The 14,281-nt window shown below is 32.9% G+C and overlaps 2 protein-coding genes across 5 annotated transcripts; both read left to right on the top strand.

The window, feature by feature from the left end:
* The first annotated feature begins 288 nt into the window (after positions 1–288).
* On the top strand, positions 289–11,430 carry LOC124360198 (protein ROP). 4 transcript variants are annotated; one of them, XR_006922221.1, is made up of 7 exons: positions 289–554; positions 3,061–3,162; positions 4,660–4,867; positions 5,377–5,625; positions 5,715–5,902; positions 7,843–8,160; positions 8,999–11,430. XR_006922221.1 is itself a non-coding variant. In XM_046813596.1 (7 exons), the coding sequence occupies exons 1-7, from the start codon at positions 304–306 to the stop codon at positions 9,058–9,060; spliced, it is 1,215 nt and encodes a 404-aa protein (XP_046669552.1). In that variant the 5' UTR covers positions 289–303; the 3' UTR covers positions 9,061–11,430. The 4 variants fall into 4 exon arrangements, 3 of the variants coding, with proteins under 3 accessions (XP_046669552.1, XP_046669550.1, XP_046669551.1); XM_046813596.1 differs by having other exon boundaries at positions 8,006–8,160; XM_046813594.1 differs by lacking the exons at positions 7,843–8,160; positions 8,999–11,430 and adding an exon at positions 7,243–7,375.
* LOC124360199 (polymerase delta-interacting protein 2-like) lies at positions 1,162–2,339 on the top strand. The gene has a single exon (XM_046813598.1). The coding sequence runs from the start codon at positions 1,298–1,300 to the stop codon at positions 2,297–2,299; it is 1,002 nt and encodes a 333-aa protein (XP_046669554.1). The 5' UTR covers positions 1,162–1,297; the 3' UTR covers positions 2,300–2,339.
* Positions 11,431–14,281: the final 2,851 nt, after the last annotated feature.

Below are 14,281 nucleotides of genomic sequence, written 5' to 3' on the forward strand. Positions count from 1 at the left end.
GGAGAGGCAAACAACAAATATGGCCGCCGAGCTATCAATGAAAGTAGTGCGGCCATCCATAAAAGTTGCGAGGACAAACAACGGTGAAACTAACACGGGCTGTCTGCAACCTTGCGGCCAGTGCTGCTCAGAAGTGTTAAAAATTCTTTCCCAAATTCTTTGAGGTTGAAGTATGGGGGTTTTAGTTGAAACGAAAATGGTAGGTTCCTCCATTCACCCATTATACATCATGGGTGGATGGTCTGCCTCACCCCGTATAAATGAAAATGTGCCTTAAGCTAAACAACAAAAAATGTACACAAGATGGTGATCCATCTACATGACTATTTGTGTCGCAGTGACTTTGAGAAGAACGCAGAGCTGGCACAGTTAGTGCAGCAGAAGCTGGACGCATACAAAGCGGACGAGCCAACCATGGGCGAGGGGCCGGAGAAGGCGAGGTCACAATTAATCATCCTGGACCGAGGCTTTGACTGCGTGTCCCCGCTCCTGCACGAGCTCACTTTGCAGGCCATGGCGTACGACCTTCTGCCCATCGAGAATGATGTTTACAAGTAGGTTGAACCTCAATACATGAACATTGAGGGGATATTATATAAGTGAGATTTTGATCATATTGTTACGATTCAGATAAAATTAACACTAATTATCGTTACTGAAGTTCATAACTTATCCTGAAATTTGATGTCTATTGAGATCATGTTAAGATATTCATTAGTGTTGTCACTGTTTTATTCATCAGATTCATTTATTAAGGCTAGAAATACTTTCCATTTGTATTATAAAAGATCTGAACCGTGCATATGTTTAGATTGAGTTAGATATGAGGAAATTGTTAATTATTGAGAAAAGAAAATGGTAAAACTCCTATTTTTACTAAGGAATTTTCAAAAATTAATTATTTTTTTAATGTAAAGGTTTACAGGTAGTAACTCAGGAAATTGATATTTAAATGCAATTCAGAGAAATAAGTTAAAGCAATACTGTTTAGACTGTCAAACCAACTATTGGCTGTAACTTTCTTAACTATTGTGTAAAATACCAATCATTATTATTTAAAATTAAAACATTCTGAAAACTATTTCACTCACTTTGTATTTTCTTCACTTATCACCATGCTGTAGAACAAGTTTTTTTTGTAACTGCTGATTGAAATCACATGTTAAAAATAAATAACAAATAACATTCATAAATAATCTTGTAGTCCCCTCATAACAAACAAGTAAAATTATTTTGTTTACTTTTAATTTTGGTTGTATTATTGTTTTATTTAAAATTACTGTTGCCTATTCTTGTAATGCTTAGTTCAAATTTGCTGCTGAAATGTAGAAGTAAAATCTTGTTGAGACCATGTGTCTATTTGGTGAACCAAACAGCCCTTTCATCTCAACTTATAGAGATAGGACATCTTGAGAAACCGAAAACTACCAGTAACTATGAGACAGGACAGTTATTCCTACATAAAGTGTGGGGTTATCGGGGAATCATTCTCTTTCCCTGGGTTGCACGAATATTTGATAGAGATTTGAAAGACTGTTCTGAAGAAATCAAGTATAATCTCACATTTCTTGGAGGCAGAGAGGTTAAGTGTAGCACAGAGAACTACTACCAGGTCCTGATAGACTGCCGGGACCGCCCGTACATCAGAGCTCAGACCGAGGCAGTGACATTCATGGGTTGTGCCAGCAGTAGCTATAGGCTACTGCAATCTGTTCCAGGCCTGGACTACACGGCTCACAGAGACATCCTGCCGTACACTGCTACAGAGAAACTGCCTCTGAAACATGAAATGTTCGACAGTTTCTTCCTCTACAAACCGAACAAAGATCCGAATATAGAAGCAAAGGACTCGTTAAAGGTCTGGAAGAACAACAACGTGAGTTGGCTGAGGATATCAGATGTCCATAAAGAGACAACAGAGGAAGTGAGGATCACAGCGATACCGTTTTTCATGGGTTGCCGAAGGATGCCAGAAACTACATTATATTCCTGGAGATACTGCATTCGACTGGAGAACTTGAGTGACATGTCACTTCATTTCAAGAGTCACACCTGGAGAATATTTAGTATGTCAGGGTTGACGGAGACGGTGAAAGGCAAGGGAGTGATGGGCCAAGAACTGTCACTGGATAAGTATTCTCCCTCATTCCAGTATTGTGGCCATGTCAACCTGTCTACACCGTACGGTCACATGAGTGGCTCTTTTCAAGTGAACAGAGAGGATGGCTCTTCGTTTGATTGCCTTGTTCCATTATTTCTTCTTGAAACTAAAATAAACCAAGATGATACTCTTTTTTAACTCAGTTGATTTGTAATAATAAATAATTGCTTTTGTGTTACTTTATTTTTTTCACTACAGTTTGTTAGACATTTTTTCAGATTTAAGTTAAAAACCAACATAATTTTTCAGTAATTTTCAATAGTTTTCTTAGGAATTTCTTTCTGGGGAAATAATTTTCTGTGATAATTTATGGAGGGATGTGTGTTTTATTGTGTAATAATGACCAGCACGTTCTGTTGACAAACCATAAATCTCATAGAGCTCAAATGTAAATCAATAATTCATTGGAATTCATGCAGTGTAGCAAAATAGAAATGATCAAGATACACAATATGGTGATTTCTTGTATAATACTGGTCTAGGTCTAGCAAGAGATTTCTAAAGTAAGAAGTTTTTCACAAACCTTTTTAGTTGTAGGCTTTTTTGTTAGCTAAGAAACTGATAATTAAAATAGAGCTTGATGTATTGTTATGGGTGTGTTTCATTAATTTCAGAATGAGATTTGCTTTTATATAGAGAATATTGGTTTGAGTTCATTGACCAAAATCTATGAATGTCAAAAACTTCATTATTATGGCATTCAATATTCATGTTTCAAATAAATCAACAGTTTTGAATAACTGAATGAACCATGAATGATGGTTGGTTTAAAATAAACTACAAACCAAAATAATTTATTCCTTTACAGCCTTTTTCAAATATTTTGAAGTTGTTGAAACAGTTTGATCCACAAATGATTGAACTGCAAAGTTTTTATAGTTTTATGCATGTTATAACAGGTACGAAGCGACAGCTGGAAGCCCAGAGAAGGAGGTACTACTTGATGAGAATGATGAACTGTGGGTAGATCTACGCCACCAACACATTGCTGTTGTGTCTCAGTAAGTCTAATACCTAATATAATAGTAAAATTCTGAACAAGGTGTTTTGACTAATGACGAACTTATGAGCCAAAAATTTTCTAACATGGCCAGCTTATATTTGATGTGTAATATGGGTCTCTGAAACTTATACACTTACAACTGTCACGATACGATCCATGAGAGCAGTTTGTCAAGTACTTGCTGAGTCAGAGAGAGATGATAACGCTGGTGATTAATGGCATCTCTCCCAGAATCTGATACCAGTTTCCAGCCATATTGGATATAATGGGCTCTTTAGCTCTCAAGTTAATCATGCACTTGGAAAATTCTAAAAAATGTGAATTTATATCTAAAATTCCGTTCTCTGTTGAAAAGACTTTTATGACTAGTTATTTTTTTTATGCTAAAATATGTTGGGAAATAAAATAAACAAATAAAATTGAATTCAGTGTAAATAACCCACTACAATTGTAAAACAACTAATTATTCATTCTTACTTTTTGAAATTAGAACTTGTAATAATATGTGACAATATAAAGTGACCTTCTGCAAATATTACAATTAGATCAAAGAGAATTGCAAAATTATAAATATATTGATACAATTATTATAATGTAGCCTACATACAAAATTGTATGCATGCAATCACATCATCCAATCATCCAAATCTAGTAAAGCCATGAGTTGAGTAAACTCAATAAGGCTGAGTAAAGAAATTTCTTTTACTGAGTGGAATTTTGGTATAAATAAATAATTTTTTCGTTTACCAGTACAGATTGAAACTTACTTTTAAACTAACTAAATACATGATTATTATTCACTCTATATAAGCACACAAATTTAATATGTCATTATTAGCAAAGGGCTTTAGATTTGTAGTAAAAATTGTATTTAAATACAATACAGAACCGATTAACCAAGCTAAACGGGGCTAGTACTACCTTGGTTATCAAAAAACTCGGATAACATGGAAATTTCAATAAAATATCCTAATTTACAGAAAACCCCAATATTAAGTAATAAAATGGTTTAATTCTTTTATTAAATTATGTGACTTTTACTCAGCTACAACCAATAGCTTTGTTCTATCCCCGTACTGTATGTCATTGCTCGAAGTAACAATGACTAATAGAGTCATGCAAACGGTCCCAGTGCTCTCGACTCCCGCACATCAGAAACATACATGGTATCTACAGCATAATTTTGCATGCACTTCCTAGAAAGTTGCTAATTAAAAAAAGGCATTTAGTAATTATCCATGTATGCACACTGTTGACTCTTAATACTAATTTCTGTGTGAACATTCAAGTCCATAGCTCGCAAAGGGGTTTGTGCTGTAGCATGAGCATAATTTTAATTCTCAAATCAGGAAAAAACTGATTTAATATCACATGTTAGAATAATTTTTTATCTTAGTACTTGGGCAAAATCTTTAAATATTTACATATTTTTAGGTATCTAATAATTGTTTCAATCCTTTTAAAGATAAAACTAAGGGAGAAATTTATTTCATAGAAACGTGACAAAGAATTTGAAGAAGTTCATTGAGTCCAAGCGAGTGCCACAGGGCGACAAGCAATCGATGCGGGACTTGTCACAGATGATCAAGAAGATGCCACAGTACCAGAAGGAATTGAGCAAGTATGCTACCCATCTCCACTTGGCCGAAGACTGCATGAAGGCGTACCAGGGCTATGTTGACAAGCTTTGCAAGGTGGAACAGGTCAGTCGAAACAGTTCTTATTAGGAATTTACTTGATTACTTATTCAGCTGTCCTACAGGTACATGAATGAAAATATGAGCAGGGAAACGAAACAGTGTTTATTTAATTAAGTGTATATTTTAGAATATATTGATGTACATTAATTGCATTGTTCACTTCAATAATTTGTTATTCATTATTTTAATAAGCACAAATATGTGATTATGAATGGATTAATTATATCCTAATGAAACAAATTGTATGGCAATTGAATGCTGTAGTTAAGCTTCCAAAAGAAACTAAATTCTTTTGATTTTTTACTTATTATGGCCTGACAAATCAAATGATGAAGTGTGATAGAGTAATTTATGGACACCTGTATATCCAAGAACCAAACATGTATGTATGAAAAATATATCGAAATTTCTGTGGTATATATTAAAATGTTCTATGAAACTGTAAAAAAAAAACAAGATATCTACATGATGAAACTAATCTAGAACTTGAAGTAATGTTTGCTACTGTACAGGACCTAGCAATGGGAACAGACGCTGAGGGAGAGCGTATCAAGGATCACATGCGCAACATTGTGCCGATCCTATTGGACCAGGCCGTCTCCAACTATGACAAGATGAGGATCATCCTGCTGTATATCCTCTCTCGCAACGGCATCTCCGAGGAGAACCTCAACAAGTTGGTGCAGCATGCACAGATCTTACCGCAGGAGAAGCAGGCCATCATCAACATGGCCAACTTAGGCGTCAATGTCGTCGTCGAGGTAAACCTTTCACTTAGTATTTAATCTTTTGCCATCCTGAGTCTTTGAAATGGAATGAGTAATTCTATTTTGTTGTATTTGATCAACAGGGTAACAGGAAGAAGATGTATCAGATTCAAAGGAAAGAGCGCATCACTGAGCAAACTTACCAGATGTCACGTTGGACTCCTGTTGTGAAGGATCTTATTGAGGATGCCATCGAAGACAAACTGGATGTGAAACACTTCCCTTACCTCGGTGGTCGAGCAGCCTCCTCCGGCTACCATGCTCCAACAAGGTGCATTACTCCTTTCTTTCGTAATGACAAGAATTAGTCTAATATAACCTCCTAGACTCATCGTACACTATTATTGTACAGGAGTTTTGACTCAATTTATATTTGAATCGCAGTAAAAATAAACAATTGTTTATGAAAAAGAGTTATATCTCTTATAACTAGTTTTATCAGATGTAGATTATACTGTACAGAATGCCAAATAGAAGTAAAATGAAATACATTTTTTGGTAATATATTATTTAACACCAGGATATTCCATTTAAAAAATACAGAAAATTGTTTAAACATATTAGTTAGTAAAACTCAGTGAAACTTTTACATAGTGTAAAAGGATGTGTCAAGGATGACATACATTTTCATGTTAGTAAAATAAATACTGGTTAGTACCAATCGTAAAATTGTACATTATTCTGTACACTGAAATAATTAGTGTTTACAAAGTTTATCTGTTGGTTGAAACAAATCTTAACACAGTTTTTTTCTCATTTAAGCCTCAGTGTCAGCTATGCCGGCTTCGAAGTGCACTGGTTTTTTTAAAATTTTTTTATTTAAAAGTAAATGATTGGACCTCTCCGGGATTTGAACCTGTGATCTCTCGGTTGGAGAGCCAAGACTATAACGATTAGTCTACGGAGGAGGACTTTTACACAGTTCTTAACTTACCTAGAGTTTAAATAATCAAAATATATCGAAATAAACACTCACAAATAACTCTAATAATATAAACAATGACAGCTGTGTGAGGTGTGTTGAACAACAGTTGAAAGGGTTATAAATAAACAGGCTGAACTAGTTCCAAAACTCACCACCAGGGAAAACACTAAATAAAATAATTTATGTTTGATGTACACCCTAGTGTACATTTTTGTTGGTTTCTTGAAAAATAAATACTTCTACTACTTTAGAAAAATTTTGTATTTTTTTGTATTTGTATTTTTTGTTTTGTATGATTTTCTTATGCAGTATAGTGTACTCTCTTGAAATATAGAGTCATAATATTATGAAAAATCTGGTCTGAAGGTGATAAATAAAATGTGCGTTTCTGTTGCTGTTGTAAAAACACACACCCTCCGCCATTAATATGATTATGTCTATTCAGGTTTGTAAAAAGGGGAGATGGATAATTAAAATAGTTGATATTTTGCACTCATTAAAATTGTGCTTGCGTATGTTTCAGTGTGAGGTATGGTCACTGGCACAAGGACAAGGGTCAGCCCACAGTAAAGAATGTCCCTCATATCATCATTTTCTTTGTTGGTGGTGTCAGCCTCTCTGAGATCAGCTGTGCTTAAATAGTTGATATTTTGCACTCACTAATATTGTGCTTACATATGTTTCAGTGTGAGGTATGGCCACTGGCACAAGGACAAGGGTCAGCCCACAGTGAAGAATGTCCCTCGTATCATCATTTTCTTTGTTGGTGGTGTCAGCCTCTCTGAGATCAGCTGTGCTTAAATAGTTGATATTTTGCACTCACTAATATTGTGCTTACATATGTTTCAGTGTGAGGTATGGTCACTGGCACAAGGACAAGGGTCAGCCCACAGTAAAGAATGTCCCTCATATCATCATTTTCTTTGTTGGTGGTGTCAGCCTCTCTGAGATCAGCTGTGCTTAAATAGTTGATATTTTGCACTCACTAATATTGTGCTTACATATGTTTCAGTGTGAGGTATGGCCACTGGCACAAGGACAAGGGTCAGCCCACAGTGAAGAATGTCCCTCGTATCATCATTTTCTTTGTTGGTGGTGTCAGCTTCTCTGAGATCAGCTGTGCTTAAATAGTTGATATTTTGCACTCACTAATATTGTGCTTACATATGTTTCAGTGTGAGGTATGTGCCCACAGTGAAGAATGTCCCTCGTATCATCACGAGATCAGCTGTGCTTAAATAGTTGATATTTTGCACTCACTAATATTGTGCTTACATATGTTTCAGTGTGAGGTATGGCCACTGGCACAAGGACAAGGGTCAGCCCACAGTAAAGAATGTCCCTCGTATCATCATTTTCTTTGTTGGTGGTGTCAGCTTCTCTGAGATCAGCTGTGCTTAAATAGTTGATATTTTGCACTCACTAATATTGTGCTTACATATGTTTCAGTGTGAGGTATGGCCACTGGCACAAGGACAAGGGTCAGCCCACAGTGAAGAATGTCCCTCGTATCATCATTTTCTTTGTTGGTGGTGTCAGCTTCTCTGAGATCCGCTGTGCTTATGAGGTCACTTCTGCTAACAAGAACTGGGAAGTCATTATCGGTAGGCAGTGCAAGCATCTAATTAATGCTTACTACCGAAATATATATACGTAAAATAAAAAAATATCTTAATCCTGATACTCTTTCTCGCTTATATCTAAAACAATACAGGCATCATTGTCAGTTTCCATTGACTGGTGACTGACATCAAACTGTCCAGATTGGCTAGCAAGTCTGGATCATGTTCAATGTGGACCTGATTGTGTTGTCATTACACCTCATGTAGAAGTGGACAGTACTTTGAGAAATGCTTACTAAAGTAATGTTCTATATTCAAAATCATGTGACCAAACAAACAAAATAACCATTCTAGGCAAAGAAAGTTTTTATTTGTTTTCAACTAAAACAATATCAAATATTTAAGATTTCAACTCGAACCTATGAACTCTGCTATCTGTAGTCTTCAAACATTTTTTTCCTGTACTGTCATCACTGTAGAGCTTTGTGCAAGATATTATTTTAAAATTTACGAAAATTCCGTGACAAGAAGATATAAATCGTTTAGTTCAGAATGGAATATAGATAATATTAGTATTTTTAAGGCTCGAGTATAACTTTTTACACATATGGAACTGTGCTCAAGGAACAAAACAAAAAGAAGTTATGCATGTGTCAATGTTGAAGACTGGTTTAAGTTTGATAATAATAGTTTTCATAATTGTCCCTGAAAATATATTATATTTCATATTTTCTTACTCAGAACTGCTAATTTCTTTCCCAATTCAATGATGCATCAATCACATTGATATTTTCTATAAAAAATGCTGAAGAACAGTACAAGGGTTAAATTTTTAACGATAGCCTTTTAACTAATCAGATTTGTTTTTGTGTTATTTCAGGTTCCTCTCATATTTTAACTCCTGAGGATTTCCTGAGCAATCTGGCAAACTTGAGCACTTAAGCACAGGCTTCAGCTAGATGCATTGCTGACAGCGGCCTACTTGCTACCAGCACTACCAACCGTTGTTTGTTATGAACTCAACATTCCTCTCTTTTCTTTCAATTTTTAATTTGCTTAATTTGTAATTAATTGTTTTAGTATAGTTTGCTTTTAAGTGAATTGGAGATTTGTTATATTTATGTTAGCTTATAATATGATGGCTAGTTGATTATATGATGTTTAGAAAAGGTAATAATAAAAGCATAAGTGATAAAGACATAATCTCTAACTATTGTAGTGAACACAGCGTTTCATTTATTATCATCAGAAGGCTGTCTTAAATGATAAATCTATGTTGTAACCAAGATGGTTAGACGAAACAGTAGCTTAGCTTAGCTGTTTATTATCTTCTGATGAGATGTGTAGTCATTCAAGTTACATACCTTTGTATTGTACATTTATTTGGCAATTAATCTTATCTGCTTTTTGCCTTGTTTATTACTTTGTACATATGTTTTATGTATAATCATTTCAACAATATAATTTGGTTTAAAATCAAAATAAACAAACAACTTTTTAAAGTAAATTCCAAAATTATTTTAAAATTCATAATATTTTACTCGTGTTTATCACCAACACCATTTCCAGTCATTTAATCTTCATTTATTTCATTAGATTTTGATCTAAAATATATTTTCAATGTACATTGTACATATGAGAGCTTAGTGGAAATTTAAATTGTTAATCTTTACTCATGGACGTTTAAAGTAGATTAATAATATTTAAAGGTATTTATATTCAGACTTTTATTTAAAGAATGAAATATCATTTACGTTCTTATTGTCTGAAATAAGCACGTTTTTTAATTTGTACTACATGTATATTGTCTTACAGGGAACTTATCACAAGAACAGCACATTTAATGCGACGCAACTGTCACAATGTTTCAAATTTTTGATTTACTCAATTTAAAATGATTATTCATATTGTATACCTAAATATATCAAGCAATAAATAAAATCGTTTATACAATAAATGGAATTCAATAGTATCGTAGATTGAATTTTACAATCTTTCAGATAAATATTGAATCTGATATTTAACATTCAGTTTAATCTTGTAGAATCAGTATCTTACTAGTTCGGCTAGCTCTGTTGTTTGTACTTAAAAGAAAGTATTACAATTTTATATCCGCTTGAGTCATAGCAGAGTTAGAGCTTCATGTCCGTCAGTGTTGATTGTATTTCTTGTCTGTGTGTCAGTAGGTGCCAATATTGTATATAAAGTCTCACCATTTTCATTGCCTTAATAGATCTTTTAGATAAAAACACAATTTTTTGGATTCTATTCAATGTTGAATGTGTAAAAATATTCAGAGAATGAATAGTGTAAGACATCAAACTAACAAAAAGTGTTTTATGCCGTTTTGCAAATAATTTAAAAACTTTTAAAATTATTATTTGCTGTATTGGATGTTAAAATATATTTATTAGTTCTCATTTACTATTGGCTCCCGTACAACAAGTGGAAAAAAAATTAAATTTAAATAAGCTGTTACCAAATTATTTTTTAACAAAATATTGAGTGAACATTAAAAATAATTAGATACTGGTCTTCAACTAGTTTCACAACCATCAAATATTTGAATTACTTATATTTTCAGGACTGGTGAATCCATTTCATATAAACCCACTAAATTGCCATAGAAAATATTAATATCAATCTCTAAGTAGTATAACATTATCATGTTACTTTAATTTTTTAAGGATGTAGTTTTGTTGTAAATTATATACATTAAGAGGGGTTTGCTTTGATTAATATCTATAGGCTTAATAATTAAAATAGTTTTTAGTGGTAACTTTAAGATTTTTGTGTTGATAAGAATATTGTTTACCCTTAAATATTGTAGTGTTATTGTATATAGTTTGTCACAGTATTTTAATTAGAATAAAAAAACTCCTGTTAAAGTTATTTGAAATAAAGTATTAAATACTAATCGTAACTGTTAATATTATTGTTCGTGATAAAGTTTTAGTCTTGCCAAAAATTATAACTTCAGTTAAACAAGGTTAATATTTGTATAATTTTTAAATATATTGTTACAAAGGAACTATTCTGTTATCGTTTGCACCAAATTAGCGAGATTGCACTGTATTATTTCATAACATTATACAATCTTTAATCTTGAAGAACAAATTAGCGCTATACGGTTTGTTAGTAATCTAAGAAATTTTAGGAATGTGAGACTATTTCAAGTTATGATTGTATAGTGACATTTATTAGATTGGGTAAGGCATGATTCTAACAATGAATTGGCTTAGTGCAGTTTGTGACTTATTGTTGAATTTTGTGTTAGTATGTATAATAATAAATTATGCTCTAGTCATTTGAGAGGTGTTAGTGTTTCATTTATAACTCCTATGAAAGAAAGAGTCTTTGGATAAATGTCTGAAATTGTAAGGAGATATAAAAATCTTATTGAGTGTAATTCACATATTTGGACTGAGAACGTTTATGAGCAGTGCAAAATCAATCAATCTTGCCCTCTAATTTCAGAATAATATCAGTCACATCACCATGAAGTACAGTATGTATTTCGGTAATTTAATAAATAAATATAAGTTGATTTTATTTATCACGACATAAAAAGCGTTTTATGGTAATACATTTTAGGTATGTGTAATTACATTTGAAATAAATGTTGCCATGTAACTGGTCAAGGGTTTTCACCATTCCTTATGAAACACCATAAAATGTTATAATGGATATCCATACTAAACCATCACAAGGAGCTTCTTGAAATTACCAAAGTCATATCTAATAAATACTTAGGTATTCATAATAACCCCACAGGGGGAGCCTCATCTAGAACCGCAATGCAATAAACTCAAATCGGTCATCTTTGTTACACAGAGACTTAACAGATAAGCAACATAAAAATCTTTGAAGAATGAAGAATCTTGGAGCATTGGGAAAAAGTTTAGTTTACTATCACTGGTAAATTTAAAAAAATAAAAATCGGATTAAATCTTCTACATATCTGTCTGCCAATGTCTTTGCTCTTTTTTAAGTTCTTTAAATCAATTTTTTTTATTTAAAAGCAGTAGCGTAATGAAACAAAAAGTGGTGGGCAAAAGGAAGGAGGATGAAGGTCCCTTAGACTGGACTCGCACTGGTGGAGCAAACCGTCAGAAGTAGCATCTATAGTCACTTTGTCAAGAGCATTTTGACAGTTTGCTCCTTCAGCTTGTAACAAAGACACATTTTGAATTGAGAGTTCAAAAAATAAATAATTGCTTGTTAAATTTTCAGCATAAATGAACAAGAAGTATTTAATGTTGCAAAGTGCTTACAGCAGTTTGACCAGATGTTGGATAATATGTTTCATCCTGGTTGTGATGATCTTTTATAGTAATGTCAAATAGCACTAGGTTTGTCACTACTATTATCAGTTTGTCCACATATACCAATTTGTCAATAACTTCTGACATTTTAAAAGGAACATGTAACAATACAATCAAACATACAGTGCACACTGTTAAAGTAGGTGCACACTGTTGGTTCCGTATTACTAAACAATATGTTATCACTTATCCTATTTATATACAAACTAAACAAAAGGGCTGACAAGTAGAGCCTTGTGGAACACTAACAGAATTAATTATCCAATCAGAGGTTGCTCTACATTGTGTCTTTACTCTTTACATTCTATCAGACAAATAGGACTCAAACCATTCGATAGATGCAATGCCAAAATTATAATTTCAAAATGGACATTAGCAATAAATCGTTAACACAGTCGAAAGCACGGTTTAAATCCAATAACATAAGCATAGTTAGACGTTTATATTGTCAATAACTCTTCTAATATCATCTGTAACTTTAATTAGTGTTGTTTGTGTACTGTAACAACTTCTGTAACCTGACTTAAACATTAGTTATTTCTATTAACAAATTCATTTAATTGATAATATATTAGCTTAAGTAACTTTCCCAGTACACATAATATATTTATTGGTCTAAAATGATTGATTACATTGTACAGAATCAGCTATTTTAGGCAAAGGCAAGATATTAACTTTTTCCATTCCTTGGGATAAACACTATTAACTGCTAATGGAGTAATTAAAAATGTGACATAGCACATGCTCAATTTCCTTCAAAATTAACTTAAGAAATTTAATCTGAACCCCATCCGGACTAACTCCATTTGAAGAGATTGTATTAAAAACACAATAAATCTGTTCCTATGAAAACTCACAAAAATTAAATGATTGTTCATTAGATTTATTTAGTCTCTCATAGTACTCAATGAGGTTCAAGTTAAAGTTATTTTGAACTCTACAAAAATAATCATTCAAATTATCAAGATTAAGCTTAGGTTCAATTACCTTATCAGTTTGTTTACCAACACCTTGATTTCTAATAACACCACGCATTTTTTATTTGTACCCTCAGAAGAAGTCAATGACTGAAAATAGCTGTTTCGTTTGTCTCTCAATAATCTTTTAACATTATTTCTCAGTACTATGTACCTTTCCCATATATTAACATTACTTGTTCTGACATAATGTCTATATAAAATATCTCTCTCAGTCATCATCTTTTTTACATCAGTATCCATCTAATGGCAAACAAGCCTCTTATTATGTATTCTCCTTTCTGGAACATGCTTATTAAATAAAAAATTAAGATTATTAACAAGTATTTTTACTTTATCAACAATAGATCATTGTTCATACAAATCATTCCATTGCACGTTAGCGCATTCGGCTTTAAGCTCCTCAATATTAATATTCTTAAAATCTCGTACTAAATTTGTACAACTATTATTATCTTAACTTTTAGATCAATTTCCACATATATCATGTCATGGTAAGATACCCCGGATGCCGGAACCTGTCCATAACTCTTCACTTTGTCCATGTCATTACAAATAACTAAGGTAAGCCATGTATCAGATTGCGGTAAGTGATAGATGGGTTGCAAAGGTAAGATAGTGAAACTTAAATTACCCACCAGTTTTAATAACTGCGTTTTGTCATAAAACGGTCTACCAATACTAATATCTTTATTAAAAATACCTAGGATTAAGATATTCTGGTAATTAGGGACTAAATTTACAAACACATAAAATAATTCAGTTTATTGACCTGCTTAGGAGGTATATAAACTAGACATAATAATAATTTCCAACCGTGACATACTTCTACGATTAAATACTCAGGTTTTTTTACAGTAA

This window comes from Homalodisca vitripennis, chromosome 4 (genome assembly GCF_021130785.1).
Source record: "Homalodisca vitripennis isolate AUS2020 chromosome 4, UT_GWSS_2.1, whole genome shotgun sequence".
In the NCBI taxonomy this organism is placed as follows: Eukaryota; Metazoa; Arthropoda; class Insecta; order Hemiptera; family Cicadellidae; genus Homalodisca; species Homalodisca vitripennis.